Source organism: Hakea prostrata, chromosome 1, assembly GCF_041222555.1.
Source record: "Hakea prostrata isolate BN-2017 chromosome 1, UWA_Hpros_2, whole genome shotgun sequence".
Classification (NCBI taxonomy): domain Eukaryota; kingdom Viridiplantae; phylum Streptophyta; class Magnoliopsida; order Proteales; family Proteaceae; genus Hakea; species Hakea prostrata.
Genome location: NC_142600.1, coordinates 4,789,511 through 4,811,355, shown reverse-complemented (window position 1 = coordinate 4,811,355; position 21,845 = coordinate 4,789,511). Strand labels below are relative to the sequence as shown.

Sequence of the window (21,845 nt, the reverse complement as noted above, 5' to 3'; positions counted from 1 at the left end):
GGACGGATATTCCAGAAATAAACTCCTTATCTTTAACTTTTTCCAATTTTTCCTAAACTAGCATGAAGAAAGAAGAGAGAGGAGATAATAAATAAAGAGATATTTAAAGGATTGTGAATTGGTTTTTAATTAAATTTTGTTTTTTTCCCCTCGAAATATGGGTTAACCATTGGATAATCATTGTGGATAATGTTTATGCCCCCTCCATCATCTTTACTTTTAAATTATTTTTTTCAATATTTGGGGGCCCAAAAAGTATTATTTCACACATAGGAAGAGAAAAATTAAGACAAATAGATAAAGTAACTAAATTTAAAAAAAAAAGGGGGGGGGGGGCATGTCCCCTGGCCCTCAAGGTGGCTCTGCCACTGAGTAAGGGTGCTTAATCTTGGTGCTAAAATGCTAGGTATCCATAACACAATTTCAACTATATATAATTAGATCCAATGCCATTCTGTTGCACTTCTACGTGCATTTCAAATTTATACAAAATTCTCATATGGGAAATGGGGGTTAGCGTGTGAAGGATAATTTTCTTGTGGCCACCTTTCAATGAAGAGATTATGAGTTATTATTGTTGACCACATATGAAATATCTCATCTCATATATATAAACCAAACTTGATAAAAAAAAAAAAAAACTTGTGAACCCATCATAGTGATTTTTTTTCTTCATATTTTTTAAAGCTTTTATATATTGCGATGGTTGGTTGGGAATATTAGTGTTTTATATGATACAAGGGCAGGGCTTCGACCCGGTCCTCAAGATACTCTGCCTCCTACTCAAAGGTATTGATTTTTTTTTTTTATCAAGTGAGCCCCTCCCAAGGGTTATACTTATATCATAGTGGACTCTTCCTAGAATAAAAGAGACAGATTAATGATGTTTAGCAAGAAAAAAAAAAAGAAGAAGAAGAAGAGAGAGACAATGAAAATGTAAGCGCTTAAGTGCAAATATAGATATTAATTTACATAGTGAAGGTCTTTGATTTTTTAAATTTACATCTTTAAACCCTTTTAAACCCTCGTGAAATCTATAAATTTTAGCCTTGACCATCGCAAACTCAATTTTCATTTGTTAGCAGCATCAACGACAGGAAGCAAACCTTGTCTATTCGCTGAGTAATAATTCATAGTTCGTACTCCTGGTCCAGGAAGTTCTTATGCTTTCTGATCGCAGTTCCAATCGCCGCTGTTAAAGTCTGTTCGAAGTTCTTGTACGTCCGAGTTCCTTCCGCTGCCCCTGGTAAGTGATCTTCTTTGTAATCCTTCTTTCCCTAGGGTTTTCTAATTTGCTCTTCAGTGAAACTTAAGGTGATTTTGTATATTTTTTCTTTTGTTTCATCGTTTTTTTTTTTTTTTATTTTTAATATTCGAGCTTCAACCAGGGAAAAAGAAAACGACCCCTCGCTTCAGTGGTCGACTTTCATTCCAGTCGGACTCTCTCTATCTCTCTCTTCTGATTTCCTTCTTTTGTTTTCTCTTCGGTGAAGCGTCGGACATTGCCCTAATTCCCCTCTTTTCCTTCTTGTACTAATCTGATTGTTAGTTCCTTACTTCCTACCTGATTTATTTATTTATAGTTAGCCCTATCTTCTACCCTTTACCCATATCAACGTTTGCATTTCAGAACTCCCATCCAACGAAGATAAATCGCCGGGTTTACTACTCAGAAACAGATGTGTTTTTGCGTGCTCAACTCTCACTCCCATAAAACTATCCTAATAAACGAGAGAAGTACAAGAAAAAGTATGAAAAAGAAAAGGGAAAAAAGAAGAAGAAGAGACTAAGTACTTTCAGAATGAGTGAAATACCCGATACCGAAGTCATCGAATAAAAAAAAATCTTTTAGTATAAGAAAAGGGTAATCTTACCAAACAAATTGGCAATATGTCCAACCAACTGAAAGATCAATGGTTGTTGTTAATGTTTTGTGGGGAAATTTTTTTTTTTCAACAACCGAAATCTTGTTCATATGATCATTGAATTGTATGTTAAGAAAAAATGAGTGATCTAGTTATAAAAACTAGAGGCCGATATACATAGGCCGGGAAAGGTAAAGAGGGGCGAAAGCTCAAATCGAAGACCTCCTTTGATCTTATTGCCTCTATATAAGAAGCTGTCACCACCAAGCCTGAAGCACATTCACAGTTCCTTTTCTAATTTGGTTTGATTTTGTGGCCAATTACATTGTTTGTGTTTCATGTGCTCTGTTTGATAGTCTGATAAAGGGAAAAATAAAGAATGGTGAAGAATTGTATATTCATAGATTGTGACTCTTTAGTAGCCTAAGAAAATACATAAAAGGGCCGTTGAGTATATAGGCTTTTTATCATTTTAGTGGGCCCAAGCTCAACCTAATGTTCCATCACCCAGTGACCGCCTATGCCACAGTACTATATCCAATTTCAAGCAATCAAAATGTGAATCCTAAAACCTGCAGCTCTGTATGGCAATATTGAACGGAAAAGCTGCCATTGTGGTTGAAGAGCTGAGATTCTGTACAAAGTAATGGTTTCTTGTATGCTTAGGTTGACACTCTTTATTCCCTCTTGCAGGTAACAGGTTTACAGTATACAAAATGATAGCTGCCACTTGTTGGGTTCCTAAAGGGGTCTCAAAGTCTATTCCAGTAGTGGCAGAACCACCATCTAAAGAGGAAATCGAAGAGATTCTGCAGAGTGGTGTTTTAGAGAGAAGGTAAAAATAGTCAACTCATTATTCTTTCCAGTTTTACTAAGCATTTTAGCCATATGATGATAATTGCTAAAGGATAGGATTGACTCCATTATCATTACTAATTTACTATCATTAGCCACTAAGTTTGTTTTGAATTTTACAATCTCTTTCAATGTTCTGTTTTGAACATAGTATTATATTCTGCGAAATTTTGAGCTGGCTGAAAAGAAATGCTAGTCAAAATCGAAACTTGCAATATTTCATGAATTTCAAAAATTTTGGTGAAATTTTGAAAATTCCTAGTGGTGTAACGTACATGGCTTATGGCTATGGATATGGATATGGTGGAACATATGGTGGTTCATTTGTTGATTCCAGTAGCATGTCTGTGTATCGGTATGGGGATGGATTTAGTGCATCGTTTGTGGACTCCTTTGGATATCCATCGGGACCAACAAACTCAGTTATGCCAATATTGTGACCTAGTTATAGTCCATAGCCATACAACACATTCCCTAGGGTAGGATATCTACTTTGTGTTGATGATGCTACCTATAGAAGTGTAGTAACGGACTGCATGGATAACTTTATCCGTACCATGTCATGGTCAACTTATGTCCAGTATTCAAAGTACTCCTCCACTACTCAGGGGATAGATCTAGTATGACACAACAGTTTTTATTATATTAGACTAGGTCTCATTAATAGTGTATATTTGTTATTGTGAACTTCTTATATCTTGTATGATGTATCTCATTCATTCTGTAATTCATTCATTTATTGTTATACATCATTTCTTGTAGTTTTCAACCAAGTACTAAGTTCTACATTCCTACTTGTATACTGAAATCTACTTATTATTGTATGCGTTGTTGTATTTCAATGAAAATTTTAGCATTCTCTAACATAATATCCATATTTAAATTTGTGAAAATGCATCTTCCAGACTTCTAGTTTTGCTTGCATACAGCCGGGCATGTGCCAATCAAGACCACCACTTCGGGTTAGGTTTTAGGCAAATAATAATTCCATTGTGTTTATTGGCTTCAAATTAGACTATATACTGAAAATTAGGCAAAAAACAAAAAGAAAAACCCCACTAAAATTGGGCATCAAAATATGGTGTAAACTTCTCCCATATTTCATTGAAAATTTGAAATTTCTGGTTAAACATAATGAAATTTAGTTCTGTGGTTTTGAATGAGATATGACTTCTAAGGGAGTTCATCAATTAAAGTTAAACAAAGAATGATAACAGAAAATTATTACACAGATATTGATGCATTCACAGCTACAAAGTTGCATAAAAATTTGTGAGATATCTATCTTTATTTGTTTATTATACAGTTCTGAAAGATGTTTTATTCTGTAGTGGAGACAGTGAGAATGAGGGAGATGAAGACATGGAGGATGATTCATCCAAGCAGACAGATGAAGTATCCCATGCATTGGCAGCTGCAGATGCACTTGGCAAGACCAGTTCTGGGACAAACTTTCAAGACATAACCGATGGGCTTAGGGAACTTGACATGGATCACTATGATGAAGAGGATGATGGTATTTTCGATGAATTACTTGCATATGCTCATCTACTTTCTATCTTTTCTACCTTATTTTTGTTGACTTATTTGGTTGGACTTAGACTTTTGTTCATTGACCATTTGAGACATGGGATAACCTTGGAGAGCAGAGACCAACGTTCTTCATAATATCAATTATCAGAGTGAAATATTACAAATAAGATTTGTTTATACTTGTCTAACCTCAGGCATTGAGCTATTTAGTACGGGACTCGGGGATGCCTACTATCCAAGTAATGACATGGATCCATATCTCAAAGATAAAAATGTAATCTTTATCACTTTTTATTTGCAATTTATCAATGGATGTTGCATATCTTAGCTAACTACTATGCTTGGGTTGCACTGGCATGCTTCTAACAGGATGATGATGAGGATGAAATTGAGGATCTGACCATAGAGCCATCGGACACAGTTATAGTTTGCGCTCGTAATGAGGATGATGTCAGTCTTCTTGAGGCATGTGATGTTTCTTTGAACATGAGTTACATTCACTATTGCCTCCCACTGCAGCATTCACTTATTGCTTGGGGATGAGCTTTTCTGTACAAAGCATAAAATTATTTTTGACTTGAAGGTTTGAGCTTTTCTGTACAAAGCATAAAAATACTTTTGACTTGCAGGTTTGGATATTTGAGACCTCAGATGATGGCGAACCAAACCTGTTTGTTCATCATGATATTATCCTTCCAGCCTATCCGCTATGCACAGCATGGCTTGATTGTCCTCTTAAAGGAGGCGAGAGAGGTATGAGTAACATTTTATTTTGAATATTCAGATGTGCTTGTCTTATTGTACTTTATTCAATACAGTGCTTGATTTTGTCAAACGATCTCGTAAAGAAATCTTTGAAGCATCTGCAGCTGGTTTTTTTATATAAATCCAAAACAACAAAGAATAAAGATGAGTTTTTTGAACTCAGGTATAATGAGTATGTTCCCAGCTAATTGGTGACCATAAACATGGGTTCAAGAGAAAACAAATAGTGTCCACCAGTGTGAAACCTGGGTTCAAGAGAAAACAAATAGTGTCCACTAGTGGTGAAACCTGGGTCCAAGAGAAAACAAATAGTGTCCACTAGTGGTGAAACCCCATTATAGAACAAAAATTAATTGTGTTGAACATCGTAAAAAGAAATAGGTTCTCAAACTGGGAACTGATCCTTCGAGGAGTGACAGAAGTAAGTCTTACATGTGTTGGTCCTTGTGAAAGAGGATGCACTAACATGAGTTCTGATGTCAGCACTACTACTCCACCTTGAACCTCTTTTGAAAGCAAATTTCTGTTGACTTCCATCTCACTTCAACATCCTCACGAGCCCCAACCCAAACCCCCCCTTCCCCCCCCCCCACCCTCCAAAAAAAAAAAAAAAGAAAAAGAAAAAGAAAAAAGAAAATGTCCACAAAAGAAAGATGAATTAATCAAGTGGAGTGGTGATCTCTGGTATCCTATTTTAAGGTCGTTGAGATCTTGATAATTGGATGTGATCCCTTAGTAGCCAAGCAATAACTTGGGCATGCATTGCTACAGATCCAATGACCAAAGTTATGCAAACTAGTTCAATCCTGTTTGATGGATTTTACTCTGATCAAGAGCTTATCCTCTATCTCTTCTCTTGATTTGTCATAGGTTGTGCTGTTTGTTGATTAGAATGTGAGTTAATTAGTCCTGCTCACTTGCTTTGTGTTTTTCCTGTTCCATTCTGCCTTTCTAAAATAGTTGTTTTTTTTTTTTTTTTTGTTTTTGCAGGAAACTTCATAGCAGTCGGCTCAATGGAACCTGCTATCGAAATATGGGACCTGGACCTTGTATGTGGGCTGCATCTATTTGATATTTATTGGTTGATGCAAGTTCATTTTAATTGTGAAGAGACTACTTAGTGATGATTTGTGTTAAGACCTATCACATGCTTCTTCCCTGTTTTCAGATTGATGAAGTCCAGCCTGTTGTGGCATTAGGTGGAGTTGTTAAGGAGAAGAAAAAGAAAAAGAAGGTCTGCACTACGTATTTGCTTCTTGTTTATCCCATTATTCAAGAAGACCTGCTTTGAAATTATAATTTTAGTTGGCAAAGTAGTTGTCAGTGATGGATTAGTTTGTGGACTGACCGAACTTTGTTCTTCACCCTCTTTTCTTATTCATTTTTGAAGGGCTAATTAGTTACCACTGATTTATCAGTGAAAAGTTTGTGAAACTCTATTGCCCGGGGGGCCTAGGAACATCTTTTATGGCCGAAACCAGGAATTGAAAGTAAATAATTATCATCTCTCAATTTCAGTCTGCTGGGGAACTTGGTCCAATACATTTTCTTTTTGTTAAGTCCTCCTTTTCTAATTTATCCATAAAGAATTGGCTAAAATTGGCTTTGGAGTATTGAGTTTTTCTCCCTTGGTGCTACCTATCAAATCCTAGAAATATGATGGGGATTCTCCAGCTCTCCGGCCCCCTGCTTCCAGAGATGAGCTATCTCAGGTGCTGAATGAAAATTTCCCACTATTTGAAAAATATGTCAATAAGACTTTTTTTTATGAGTAGTATGAATAAGATGTTTATTGGGATGAAAAGCCAAAAGGGTAATGAAGGATCCCAAGGACGAAGGTTGAAGGGAACATGGGCAAAAAAACCAAAAAGGGGAGTTGAAGCAGTCTCAGTGATTTTTCCCCATAGAGTAACATAATTTTATTGGACACATTGCAAAACAAGATTGAATTACATGGAAATAGAAAACATAATAAAATACTCAAAGCTGGCCCTTCAGATGTTTTCTCTTATCAAAATTGACATTTCATAAGTTAACTTTTTATGATGATAACCTATATTTTTGGTAGTCCTGTTTGGTGTCTTTATTATTACAGTTTGATGCCCAAAAGGTAAGTTGTTATCTATTTTTAATATGATTACTAGAGGTCTGAATCTCAACATGTTTAGAGTCTTACCTATGAAGTCACCTGATCTACAAGTATTTACCAGAAAAATAAATACAAATTTATCCTTTTCTTCTCCCATTTACAATTATTTGTTTGGTTATTGTAAAGTGTAGTTAAATGAACTTGTTCACCTTGTTAATTTTGAACAAGCATATCACATTAGTGGTGATGATCAAATGTGGTATCACAGCTCCTGATTCACTGACTTAGAATACCTGTAGCTGTATCTTCCTGTAGAAACCTCTTATAGATAAATTATGATTTCTTTCCATGCTCCCTCTTCTTTTGGTGCCAGAAAGCAGTCAAATACTTGAAGGATAGCCACACAGATTCCGTACTTGGTCTTGCTTGGAACAAGGAATTCAGGTAAAGCATACGGGTGTTTTCTCTTCAGTATGATTTATATTCAGGTGGCCCTATGATTCTTATATTTGGCTTTCATTGATCTAAACTCAGGAATGTACTGGCCAGTGCAAGTGCTGACAACACTGTTAAGATTTGGGATGTTGCAACAGGAAAATGTAGCATCACAATGGAGCATCACACGGACAAGGCATGAATCATACTTAAATTCGATATTGTATTCTAGAAGATAGCTTAGTGATGTTACTTCATGAATCCTATGCTGGCCACTATGTCTTTTTTACCTTCTATGTTTGTAGTACTCATAGTTGTCAAGACATTGCTTGCTCTCCTTGTTACAACAACGACAACAACAACAACAACAATAAGTTTTGTCCCAACTAAATGGGGTCGGCTACATGGATTCTTGCCTTCCAATCAGTTCTGTTTGAGGACATGCTAGATACAAGGCCTAAGCTATGCATACCCTTTCTCACCACTTCTCTTAAGGTTATCTTAGGTCTACCCCTAGCTCTTCTAGTTCCTTCAATCTGGATTATATCATTTCTCCGTGCATGGGCATTTATAGGTCTCCGTTGAACATGACCATGCCATCTCAAACGACTTTTCCAAAGTTTATCACTTATGGAGCAACTCCCAGTCCAACTCTAATATGATCATTCCTTATCTTATCCTTCTTAGTTTTGCCACTCATTCGTCTTAGCATCCTTATTTATGTTTCACTGAGTTTATCTATATGATTCTTTTTAACAGCCCAACACTCTGCACCGTACATCATAGTTGGTTGAACAACGGCTCTATAGAATTTTTCTTTAAGCTTTAATGGAATGTGTCAATCACACAAGACCCCGGACACACCTCTCTACTTCATCCACCCTATTTTAATTCTTTGGAAAATCATCCTCTATATCACTTCTTTTATTTATGATTGAACCTAGATACCTAAAAAAATCACTCTGAGGAATCTCAAGTTTCACCTGCTCTCCTTGTTAGTGTTGGCAATATGGCAAAATGCCTCCTCCAATGTCTTGGTTCACCTACATGCCTTGAGAACTATGGTAATACTAAACATTAAAATCTGGTATGGGTGGGTGGTTGGAATAGATGGCTGTGCAACATGTTTATCTAGTTGAACAAAGAAACTTGAGAGGCTGCGGAAGCTGCAGTAGTGAACCTTCCCCTGCTTCTCACGGTAACTAATAGTGTACAGCAGTTCATCTTCTGCCTCGTCATCTGTGTTTCTTATCATTTGGTTGCTTATTGAATCTGAATAATGAGGAAGAACAGGGATGAAATGACTCTTTACAGAAATCCAGATCTGAGAAAAACAGCTGCAGGTCTAAGGGGAGCCTCTTGGCTTCCATTTTCCAAGACCAATAGCAGGGTCCACATTATTGCAACATTGAGTGTTGATATGGGCCATAACCTGCTCTCAACCATAGTGCCCCAGTTCTGTAGTTATTGGTTTCATCTATAAAATATTTAATATCTTTAATTGTTGTAGGATTATTATTTGGGAGTCAAATGTAAAACATGTCAAGATTTGTATTTGCTTCTATGATCTTTGGACAGTGCGGAGTTTTTTTCTGTGCATCTTTCTAATTGCAGTTTGGATGTCCTAAGGTAAGGGGTGGTGTGTATACAGAAAAAACAACAGCAGATTGGTTGATTTATCTTCAAATGCTACACCTGAAGATGCATTCTGCTCACATGTTACTGTCAGGGCCTTTTTCATCTGTATAACTCTCCTTGCAATCTGACTCTGGTTGTAGTTGAGTATAAATAGGAGGTTCTCAATGAAACTGGAGTCAAGAGACTGAGAAAAATGCTCTGTTAGGTCCTAGGGAAGTTTTTTTATGGAATCCTAAAAATCCAATATATATGTATACATATTTTTTTGGTTCAGTAAATCCAATATTGAATAGTAGTAATTTTATGATATTCTTCTCCTGAAATGTTGACCATGACGGTTTCTGCTTATTTGGAATCTTGTCACAGGTTCAAGCAGTTGCATGGAATCATCATATGTCTCAAGTTCTTCTTAGTGGATCTTTTGATAACTCAGTTGTGATGGTAATAAAAGGCATTTATTTTATCCCCGTACTTGATTACTGTACTTGTTCATTTTATATTACATTTAGTCTGTAAGAAGCAAATATCAAATGTGCATGTAGCCTCATGGAAAAAGGAAGTTGTTGAAAGCTCTGCATGTATTAGTATCCTGATTGTGGAGGCTAACATGATATACAGATCACAGATGTCCCATGTGGTTATTAAAATTCAAAGATGAATGATGAGGTTAAGAAACATGGTTAAATTATCATCTTTCAGTTGATTTTGTGTTTTGGATCCCTCAGCATCTCAGAATGCCATGAAATCTTTTTATTTTTGGAGGCGGTAAATTTAATCGTCTTGACCCAAATATTATTATCTTTTCATGAAATTTGATATGCTTTATTATATAATGGTCTTCTAATAGCAGTAAAGGGTCGGTACTTCCATCAAGAAAAAATTTGTTAACCCCCCTGTAATTAATCTTAGACATGGTGTCTTCCTTTTTGTTGAATGCATTGTAAATGTTCTCATTCCATGTTCTACGTTGATTTGATGAGAGCTGTTGGCTGAAAAGGAACAAAAACAAAAGTTTATTAACTGTAGTAACACACCTAGAAGAATGAAGAAGCTACACAACAATAGAAACCACTTTATCTTAAATGCTAAACCCTGTAATGTAGTACTGTGTTGGAGAAATCAAAACATTAACCAAACGATATGTTTTCATAGAGAATGAATTCCAGATTTGAAAGGTTACCTATAGTACAAGATCACATGTGAAATAAAACTGAAACCTAGAGTTATATCATAATGCTAATTCTAGAATTCTATGACAACATGGATAGAATTGTAGTTCAAAGTAAGTGCAGGACTGTAGATCAGATTGAGCTAGGCTGAAGTGTAGATTACCAAAATGAAATGATGCAGGTTCAGCACCAAATTGGTCAATTTCCCTTTGAAATCAACCGAGGGTTGATAAATATGTGTTAGGCCTTTGTTTAGCAGGTTTCTGTGGTCATGGGCCCATAAGTTTAGCTTCTAGGTTAAGTACGAAAATAGGTTTTTATTTTTGTTTAATGGTTCTAATTATATAAATTCCGTCCAACTTAAGGGCACAATAGTCTTGTTCTTATGCTTTATTTTAGTTTTAAGAATCTATGTCAACCTAGGATATGATAAGAAGTCCTTTTAGTTTAAGTCACAATAGTCCTATTTGAATTTGGATTAGTATGTTGAGTACAACAACGAGAGGCAGTTTCTAAGTCCTAATGTAACACTATAAATAAAGCCCTAGACATGTAATAGAGGACAAATTTCAGAATGGAATTAGTAGATAGTGTGTTGCTGCCTAAGAGCAAGGTTGGTAGAGCTTCTCATCAGTGGTAAGGGACCTCCATGTAATCGTGTGAGCAACCTAACAAATTCTTCCCTTCGCTTCCCCAGCTGCTATCTCTAAGGCCCAGGTTGGGTTCTTTTTTTTTTTGGTTGAATTCCTCTTTACCATAGAAGTGGATCAGGTGTCCTCTCGGGTGTCCTCTTGGATGTTCCAAACCACCATCTTTGAAGAATTCTTCTTCGGCAATGCTTATAACTTCTTTTCATCTCCATCATAGATTAGCACCCCATTACATGGCTTGTGTTGGAGGCAAGGAAACTATTTTGGTCGAAATAGGAATTTTGACCTTGAAAAAGGCCGAAATTTCGAGTTTCGATTTCAGTTGAAATTGATCACCTTTTTTTTTTTTAAAAATTTTGAATTTCAATTTTGGGCCTTATATGGACTCAAAATGATTTGGATTCTTGCATGTTGCCTATTTCAAGCATAATAAATGCTATGGAACTACTAGTTTACAAAAAAAACCATTGAAAATGTAACATTCAAGTATATACTATATATGAGAAAACGCGAGAATGTTGCCAATTACAACAAGTCTACTCTATTCCATGTCTCCCTCTTCCGTCTACACCCCATACAAATGACAATACAAGTCTCATGATGTTTGCCCTCTGCAGCTTTGTACGTGGCCTCATCCACATGCCTAAGATTTCCTGATGGTGGGAAGTTCTGAATCTCCAAAGAAGGAACTGGCGCAACTGCATATGGAAAGGCTGGTGTTGGTTGTGGTATAGGGTGGAAGATATACTCAACAAATGAAGGAACACCCTGGTTGTCAGCATAAGGTCCAATATTGACAATAAGGTTCCAGTGGTCGACTTCGATAGGTGACAGTGGGAGGGACACCATAAGCTCCATAAACTCTATAACCATAAGGCTCCACTGGTGGCTGACCCTAAGTTTGATAACCAAAAGGGACTCCATAAGGTCCATAACCATAAGCTCCATAAATCAACCCAGTAGAACCAATACTCTCCACAACAATATCATATGAGGACTCTGCAGGCCTATGCCATCCGGATCCTCTGGAGGTGGAGTCTTTGGAATCATCTATGCTCATCGATCTCATAGATCCCACCAAGCTCTCCACATTGGCTGGACGGTAGGACCCATATGATGGCATGTCCTCCGTGCTATAGCCATGTTGTCTCCCCTTCCCCTTCCCCCCCTTCCTTAAATATGTAGAGCAAACATTTTTGCCTCAGGACGCAGCTCTAGTATGGTCTGAACCTATGTCGCATGGGTGAACTGACTCTCTTTTGTGAATCTCGGTGGTTGTCCTCCCCCCTAACTCTCACATATTGTTGGTGCTGGTGCTGGTGCTGGTGTGCTAATGGTGGTGGTCTGTCCCTAGCATCAGCTTGAGTCCTAATCACGAGGTCCAACACCCTTATCATTCCCTCCATCATCATCATCATCATCATCACCATCATCCTCATTGCCGGAGGCCTGAGTCGCATCATCCTCAATGTTGGACCAAACAATCAAATCCCATTATGGGTGGACGCACTAGGGTGTGGCACAAAGGAATGGGCGGGCGCTACATGTGCACTCCCCTCCGGGGCCATTATGTCCTCTACATCAGCCCCCATCTCCTTTGCAATCTATTTATTGGGACGACCTCCCCTCCTCATCCAGCAATGACTCTCCACTGTCCTTGATCCAGTCAACTACTGGGTTATCATCATCTTCCATCTCAAATATGTCGGCCAACTCGATATTGTTACTCTCTCTGTCCATCCTATGTCTAATATGATCCTCCCTCAGTCTCATATTATAGTGTAAGTAGACAAGGTTCTTTAGACGCTTCACACTGAATTAGTTGCGTCTCTTTGAGTGAATGAGGTTGAAGGTGTTCCAATTCCACTCACAACTAGTGGCAGAACATGTTTGGGAGAGCACTTTGTTTGCAATCATACTCCAAGTCATTTCAATACTTAAATAACTAAGTTAAAGATATAATATAATAATTAAATATATAATGAATGAACTTACCCCCCATTGGTGGATTCCCGTCCCGATACGGCTACGGAATGACCGAAGCTCCTAGTGGCATCCCTAAATGCCTTTATCTAATATATAAAGTAAAGAAAAAAAAATAACTAGGTTAATCACTTAGTACAAAAATAAAATTATGAATTGTGAATATCAAATCACTATCTCACTTCCATAAGGATGATTGCTTGTTTAGATGGATCCGGTTCCAACTTCTCCATACAGTTTGGACGACATCCATCAAATCTTGCCTCATCCCAAGATTGTCCTTGTAATGGTACTTGAAAAAGAAAAAATAATAGGGAATAATAAATACTTAATAGTGTGATAACATAATTAAAACTAAATTGAATCTTAGAGTTATCAACTCACCAAGCCTTATGTAATGGATGCTACAACATAGACTCCAATCTAACTTGGATGATGTTGAGGACTTTCTTGTTGCCGTGTGGGTAGACTTGAGCAACTTGTTGCTTCATCCTATCTATTGTAGCACATATGTGTGGCAAAGTAGGTCTTCTCTGCTGATCTACCATCCTCAACACATGCACCACAAGCTCAAGTATTTTCACCATTATCTTCACATTATGCCAGAAATTCTCATCGAGTATGGTCAACTATGCTCTCCTTCTTCCTACAGCAGAGAACCCTCCTAGTTAAACCACTGCTCTAATGCAAACATGCTCCTAAGGCCAGTCTTCTTATTCTTAAAAGCTTTACAGCGTTATCCAATTGGTAGCAAATCTGGTTATGTTTGACCTCACTATGTCACCCTTACACTTGTCCGTCATCATCTTTAATGCATGTGTGGTTATAGATGAAGGTGCTAACTTGTCGGGCTTGTTCCACGGTCTTCTTCACAAGCTTGACATTTTCGATGTCCTTAAGCATTAAGTTAATGTAGTGAGCATCACATGGAGTCCAAAAGAGCCTATATTGTCCATCTTAATACAAAGTTATAAAGTGTAAATGTAATGTAAATATATGTATTTAAAAATAAAAATTAATACTAGAAGTAGAAGCATGTTTTGATACTTGGGGTTCCCCTGGATCTTCAACCTAGCTTTCTTATAGTTGGAGCCATTATCAATCACAATTTGGATCACATTCTCCACTCCAACCTCCTTCACCATAATAATTTATAAATGTATTTTGCATCATTCTTCTCACTAGATGCATCTATTGACTTGAGGAACATTGTTCTCCCATCACAATTCAACATGAAATTGATGATGAATTGTCTAGTGGGACCATGGTGGGAGATCTCGCTCTCGAGCGAGATCTCGCCACTACAAAAAACTGAGATCTCTACCGAGATGGCGAGATCTCGGTCGAGATATGCCAAAAAATTGGCGGTAGTCTCGTTGGCCCATCTCGGTGGGTTTTAGGGCTCTGGTTGGGCTGAAACTTGGTATTTAGCCTATTTAAGGCGTTTTGAACACATTGGGGGCCTTAGATTTGTGAGAAAATAACCCTAACTATGTCTCCTAAGTCGACCCTATGTGTAAAATTGAAATTCTGTGAAATGCAAGGTTAGAGTCTTAGTGAGTCAGAGACAACATGTAATGTAAAGATATCAAGTAATTTGAGACTTCAAGTAAATGAGTTATCATTTATCAACTATCAAGTATCAAATACAAATATACAAATACAATAACATTACACATCAAGTATTCAAGTCAACAAGTGATCAAAGTTCAAAGTTCAAACTATCAAAGATTCAAAGTAATAAATTGTTAAATGTCTTCAAAATTTTACAACCATAAGAATTAAGAAGATTACAACTTACAACTTACAACTTACAAGACTAAGAGTATCACTCAACATTCCGCATCAATTGATTTTGAACGGTGGCCACATATGACTCCCAAGTCAATTGATCAGTATGTCACATATCGGTTTATATGATCGGTATGTCATGTCGCTCGGAGGAATAGCACTCTGGGATAACCGTCAATCGTGGGTGGGTGAAAGAGCCGTTGTTGTTGTTCATATAGTTGTTGAGTATTTGGGTACGTGTTTCTAAACCACTCATTTAACAACCCACCTTCACTCCCATATGTGTACTCTCCAGGTGAAGGGTCTTGAGGAATAGTATAACCTTCATAAGAAGAATACCCATTGTAATCGACCGGTCGTGATCCCTGTGTTGGGGCCCCGATGACAGGGCCGCCTTTGTGAATCACTCGATCTAGGCTCATCCTTCCCATGTTCAATTCAAGATCATGCATGCTCGCATCATCATTCGGTTGCCCCCGCCTCGTGATCGCTCTTCCTACTCCTACTATAAGTCCGAGAGATAGGGGAACGCTGGCTCACATGTGTCGGATGACTCGGACTGGTGGAGGTGGTCGGGTGACTCCCTTTGTTGACGCCGACTTCCACCGTCACGACCAGCTCTGTGCCTCCATGACTCGAACTCGATGGCTGACTTGGGCCACTTGGCCGTCTCTCATCGGCATCATCCGAATCCCCACTACTAGTTGTCACCTCGGTTGTTTCAAGTCGACCGGTGGCTCCACAAATGGTACAACTAATCCTTCGATGCCGCTATGCGACCCTCATCGAGAGATGGTGCTAGACATCTGGGCCCATAGCTAGGCATGGTAGGATCGGCCTCACCGCCTGGGCCACCTCGATCCCTAACCCACCGATATATGACATCATCTTCCTCATCTTCTGCGGGTCGTGGAATCCATCGGGCTCTCGAATCGGTTCATCTCATCATCTATATTATCTTGTATGTGCTCTACTCTCAATCTCATGTTGTAATGCACATACACTAAGTCCTCGAGCCTCTTACTCCCCAATCTGCTCCGTACCTTACTATGGATGGCGAGAAGGTGCTCCGCTCTCGCAACCCCGGAGGATGAGCAAGTCTCGATAGTACTTTGATTGTTGTCCCCGAGATTTGGCGCACTAGTTCCATATAGAAACCACCAGTCAGCTGCATAACCAAAAATAAGAATGCATTAGGCCAGTAAATCTTTATATTTATATAACTTATCAGTTATCATTCCCCTAAGTTTTTCAACCCATCTCGAATCTACCCCATATCAATGAATATATCGACTTCCTATGAGATGGGTCAAAGTATCCTTCATACACTAAATATCTTTATATCTTTATCCTTCTGTATCCCATGAAACAAACAAAATTCCAAATTGGGAATTAGAACAGATTTGTTAGGAACCAATTGGGGAACAACCCATCCATACACCCTAATCCCAATTCAAGGAACCCTTTCTTGGTCCCATACGAGTTCTCTCAAAAGATCTTGGAAGAACTGGCCCATCAAGCAGATGGGCAAATCTGATTAGTAACCGAAAACATGAGATTAAACACTAAATAAACTTGTTAATAGATGAAGAAAGAGAAGGAACAATATGAGGGAAGTCTTGAGGGAAGTGAGTGAACAATAATGACACTAAAGTAATACCTGGGCTTCACACCGTAAGGTGGATTGATTAGGTCAATCACCAACCTACTCTTCATAGAAAAGAATGGCTTGCGAAGGCAAATATTCATTTCAATTCATGAGTGAGGTTATCAACTCTCTTACACAAGTCCCTTTTTATAGCCAGTATAAAGATATAGAAGTTAAATACATCAACAGACTACTAGCTACACCCACCAACAAGAGTATCAACTCAAAGCTGACATTGACCAAACTACTACCCACATTTGACAAAAGAAAGCTCCTTTGACAATGGAGTTTCTTATGTTCACACCATATGTTCATAACCCCTTTTATTGACTTCCGAGACATTTCCTGAGTTCCCTTTCACATGGACTGGACTTGCACTTAGGCTTGGCCTGTAAGGATCATACCAAGCGGACTCTACATGAGTACTACTAGCCCAGTGATGAATCTGCATCATCCTGAACCCATAAATCCATATGCAGCACCAAAGGGGGTATTCATATAGGAGGGACAAGGGGGTCATATCAAGGTGATTGCTAACTAAGTCATCGAAGAAACTGATTTGGTTGGAATATATGTTCCGATAATGATGATAAATAATTAATTCCAACCCAAAAACCTGAGCTTCAGGATGGAGAGCCTATCCCAAGGTCATATGTCCAAAAACTTCACCCTTCCCAATCAACGTGAAAATAAAATCCCCTGCAACTCTTCCCCATGGATTAGACTTACTGTGTCAACTCTGTCAAGCTTTGGGCCATGGGCCCTCACACGGCTGGTGTATGAACAACCAACTTTGGTATGACTTGCTGATACTTAAAGCCCAAAATCAGCGTGCAGGAGCGACACCTGAGGTCATATGCTCAACAGCCAGGCGCTGCTAGACCACTGTGGGACTAACACCCCTTCCCCTCCTTTTTTTTCTTTTCCCCCAAAGCAACACCCATTTGTATGGATGGTTATTTATACCAAGCATGTTTGGAAACAATTTTGTATTTACTATTTCTATTAGATTGTTATCCTTCCCACTCATGTGATCATTTGTTTTTGTTTTTTCTTTTGGTAAATTATTTTTGTCTGAGTAATTTAGTGTTTGGTGCAACTGTAATTACCAATATTTTCCCTGGAAAATATATTATATTGATCTAGAATTTATGTCAACCTGATACTAACATCAGGATAGTTGTCTTGAATTTCAAAGGCAGATCTTGATGCTGGTTGTACTTAAACTAATGCGGAGTTAGCAATGATATCAGGCTAATATCTTAAGTCTGGAAAGGAGAACCATTGTTGATGCTGAGTGTACTTAAATTAATTCAGTTTTCCTTTATTGTGTACAGAAGGACGGGAGGGTACCTTCATCCTCAGGTTGTAAGTGGCTAGTTACAGCTGATGTTGAAAGCTTGGCATGGGATCCACATACTGAACATTCATTTGTGGTGAGTTCCATAATGATCCTATATGTTTTGTTTCAGATTCTTAGATGATATGCAACTTTATTTCTATTTTTCCTCAGATTGTTTTCATTTGCAATTTAAGTGCCGTAATTCCAAAATTGTTGAGATGGTGAAGACATTATTATTGTAGATATCGATTAAGAAAACAGGTTTGGAAACCTTCGGTTGTTCTCAGGTTCTTTTATGCAGGTTTTAAGGAGCTGTTGTATCGTATCTGTATTGATTGGTATTGACTGTGCTGTTGTTGTGTCAGACCATATCAGTCGCTGTGACTGTCGACCCATATTGGTTCAATTCAAATTGTTCTAATAAAGCAAGTATGGAATTGGTAACAGTGCTGATCAGGTACAAACCATGCTTACAACCCTGCTGGTTGCAGCTGAGTGAGAGCTTCAACTGGTGATGCAGTTTTATACCAATTTATACAGTCATATATACAGGGTGTAAAACTGTACATCATTGTCCCTTTAATGTATGGTCTATGGGGAAAAATTCATTATGTTGTTAGTTATCGTTGTTGATTGTCTGGTCCAGCATGTGCATGTTAAAAGGAACCAACAGTGTCAAATGAGCTTAATTCCTGGCATATGTACATTGTAAGAGCTTGAGCTTTTAGGATAGACAGTTATAACATAGCATTGAGCCAGGAGTTGAGGTGTTTGATCTCTGGTAAATACGAGGGTTTTCTTTTGTGTGCTTTATGCCCCTTCTGCCACATGAAGAGCACTATGTTGGGGGAGCTGCACGTTTAGGAGGTGTTTATAAGGTACATCTTTTGGTGCCCTTCCTGATGGTCGAGCTTTGAGATAAGCTATTGTAACATCATCTATATATGTGTATTTGAGTCAACAAGGGGTAGATGAAGAATCTAAATATCAGGTATCTGGGTATCATATTAGAGAGGTAATTTTAAGATACATAAAACATTTTATTGGACACCCAAGGTAGCCAAAAGAGTTATAGTAATGGTCAAGCAATCCATGGATGTTCATATGATACATATAAAATTTGATTTTAAAGGCATGAAACACTTTATTATGCAATATGTAGGTATGCAGTTACTTTTTACCTAATCTAGTGATGCACAAAAAGAGAAAAAAATGTATGCATATGGAAGAGAGCTTGTAATTCTTTGTGGAAATTTCTCTCATCTCTCCCATGGATGTAACATTATGCCAAACCATGTAAATCTTGTCTTTAGGTTGGATGTGATTGTTTCTTCTTTCCATTTATTGTGTTTTCTGTGTCATGAATCGGCTTCAGTTTCTACATTTGTGATTGTGTCTTAGGTGAGTCTCGAAGATGGTACTGTTCAAGGTTTTGACATCCGGGTTACTAAGTCTGACTCAAGCTCTGTGTCCAAGCCAAGTTTCATTCTTCATGCACATGACAAAGCTGTGTGCACGCTATCCTACAATCTGGCTGCACCTAATGTATGTGTCTTCCAACCTCAAAATTTTGCTGGAGGCCTTTGGTAGAACACTTTTCTGGCTTTACGTGATCTTACTCTTGTGTTTTTCTGCAGCTTCTTGCAACAGGGTCTACTGATAAAATGGTAATCTTTGTTTTCCTACCAGTGGGGTTCAGGATTTTCAGTGTTCTGTTAGATATATGGTTTGGCCAATGCCAATTCATTGATTTCAGCTTTTTCTGCTGTAGGTGAAACTTTGGGATGTTTCAAACAACGAACCTTCTTGTGTTGCATCCCAGAATCCTAAAGCTGTAAGTTACCCATTTTGTTTTTCTAGAACTAAAAAGAAATAAATAGTGTTTAACTTTCCTTATCCACGTCATTATTTGGTCCTCTTTTGTTTTTTCTTTTTCTGGGAAGAAAACTAACCAGTAATATTGTACAATTATCTTCTTGTAACATTGCTAAAAGTCATGAGGAGTTAGTTCCATGATTGGTCCATCCACTTAAGCCTCGGTTATTGGTTCAAATATTGTCCATATGGGAAGATCAGGTGGGGACCAAATTTTGTAAATTGTAGGTTCTGGGTTACCCTAACCGCCTACCCAGTTTCAGCCCAAACACAGTTGACCACATGGAGGAATGAAGCTTACAAAATCCAACTAGTTTATGAAATATGAATATGGCTCAAGCTGATAGGTAAATATCAGTAGACTAGAGACTAGGGAGTTAATTGTTGAATTTTGGTCTGAAATTTGACACATGGCTAATCCAGATTGCCCCTTTACCTGTTCAATGGTTTGAAACTTGGCTTGCCAACTCAACCTTGCATGTGGCACCCCCTAAAATCATAAATCAGGAGGCCGCCCATCTAAACTTATAGTGATGTATTTGAACACCTTGAGCACAGATTATCTCAACTTCCATTTCAAGACTGAGACGGCCAAAACTTGGAGCTTTCTGGTCTAAGATAATAGTACTTTCGGTCACCTTGTTTCTTTGTATTAGATAGCTTTACAAGGCCCAATCTTTTTCTTTTGGGTGGGGGGATTTGTGAGTGGTTGTTTTTTATTCACTCGCCTTCAGGCCATGACATCTGTTGGGATACTTGTGGGCTACGATAATTCAATTCAATCCATTGTAGGATTTGTCTAAGCATTTTGTGTTTCCTCCTTTTTGTCTACTGCCCCCATGGAAAGGCAGAAATTCCACCCTCCATAGCGGTCGAGCACCATGCTAGTCCTGGGACATGCACTATAGATGAAGTAGGCTTAGCCATGAAGTCATAATGACTTTCTTTTTTCCGCTATTATCTAAATTAGCTTGATAAATATGAAATTGATGGTTCATACTTTTTCTTTATTTATTGATTTATTTATTTTTAAATCTTGCTGCACTTAGTCAAATGTTAATTTCCAATGCTTGTGCTGGAATGTGTTAGGGAGGCATCTTTTCCATTTCCTTCGCGGGGGACAGCCCATTCCTACTAGCAATAGGAGGGTCCAAGGGAAGATTGGAAGTGAGTACTATCATTCTCTTGGAATTATATACTTCTTTCCTTCTCCCAAAACTTCCTTTTAACGATTTAGAATTAATTTCTATGATCCTGATAATTTGCAGGTATGGGACACCTTGTCTGATGCTGGGGTTGCAAAAAAATATGGAAAGTATGATAATAGTAAAGTAACATCCCCAGAAGAGGCTTGATATGAAACAAGGAGACAAATGTATTGTGAAATATATGTAAGTGGCTGGAATCATAATAAGTAACAGAAGCTACTGCAACCAAGGCTTTGATGTAACTATAGCACCAGTCAGGCAATTGAACAAGGAACGTAAAATTTGATGTCCCCTTTTGCTTTCTGCTTCCTGTGCTGGTATGGACTCCAGAAGGTTCAACTGGATCTGGAGGCTCCTGTGTCTAGTTTCCAGAGCGTGTCATCGGGTATTTGTTCCTTGTGTGGATGTTGTAGGTAGGATTTAAGTGATCATTTTTGGGGTTATGTAAGTGGAAATTTTCTTATTAATTTTCTAATATGCTAAATTCAGAGAAATGTATATTATTTACATCTCAAGTCATCCTTGATTTGGTTGATTTATAGTTCTGATAATCAAATGGATCTCTATACAGTAGACAATCCTTATTTGCTAATATTTTTGAAGTAATTAATTATTCATGGAATTTGCTTTCTAGCTCCATACTTAAGTTGAAGCACGGTATTAGTACATGCACTTCAAAGGCAAAATAATAGGGCAAATCCTCATCCAGAGCTCTTCATCTGTTCTCGGTTCCATGTTACAGTTCCATTTTATGAAGAACATTAAGGGTAAATCTGTTTTTTTTTTTTTTTTGGTAGAGAAGGGTAAATCTGTTTGATAACCACCTATATCAAATCAATACCAAATCACTTTCCTTCTTGTAAACCATACCTATTCTGATCATAATAAATATCTGATCCTGGTTCTTACAATTTTGGGGGCAAATAGTATAGAAGTCTCTGTAAAAGGCTGCACTCTAACCGTAGCGTTTGAATCAGACAATTACCCAGTGGTAAGAAA

The 21,845-nt window shown here is 37.9% G+C and overlaps 1 protein-coding gene across 1 annotated transcript; it reads left to right on the top strand.

Annotated features, from left to right (window-relative positions):
* The first annotated feature begins 1,062 nt into the window (after window positions 1-1,062).
* Window positions 1,063-21,438, top strand: LOC149026858 (uncharacterized). The gene is made up of 17 exons (XM_089156775.1): window positions 1,063-1,246; window positions 2,559-2,700; window positions 4,052-4,236; window positions 4,448-4,527; window positions 4,623-4,718; window positions 4,883-5,006; window positions 6,009-6,067; window positions 6,187-6,252; window positions 7,481-7,551; window positions 7,642-7,738; window positions 9,547-9,621; window positions 17,759-17,857; window positions 19,165-19,308; window positions 19,401-19,430; window positions 19,535-19,597; window positions 20,728-20,805; window positions 20,907-21,438. The coding sequence occupies exons 2-17, from the start codon at window positions 2,582-2,584 to the stop codon at window positions 20,991-20,993; spliced, it is 1,473 nt and encodes a 490-aa protein (XP_089012901.1). The 5' UTR covers window positions 1,063-1,246; window positions 2,559-2,581; the 3' UTR covers window positions 20,994-21,438.
* Window positions 21,439-21,845: the final 407 nt, after the last annotated feature.

What these genes read in the sequence shown, in the direction of transcription:
- LOC149026858 (XM_089156775.1), top strand. Translation starts at nt 2,582, where the DNA reads ATGATAGCTGCCACTTGTTGGGTTCCTAAAGGGGTCTCAAAGTCTATT. An exon ending in AGTGGTGTTTTAGAGAGAAG is followed by an intron (nt 2,701 to 4,051) that starts GTAAAAATAGTC and finishes TTTATTCTGTAG; the next exon opens with TGGAGACAGTGAGAATGAGG. An exon ending in CTATGATGAAGAGGATGATG is followed by an intron (nt 4,237 to 4,447) that starts GTATTTTCGATG and finishes GTCTAACCTCAG; the next exon opens with GCATTGAGCTATTTAGTACG.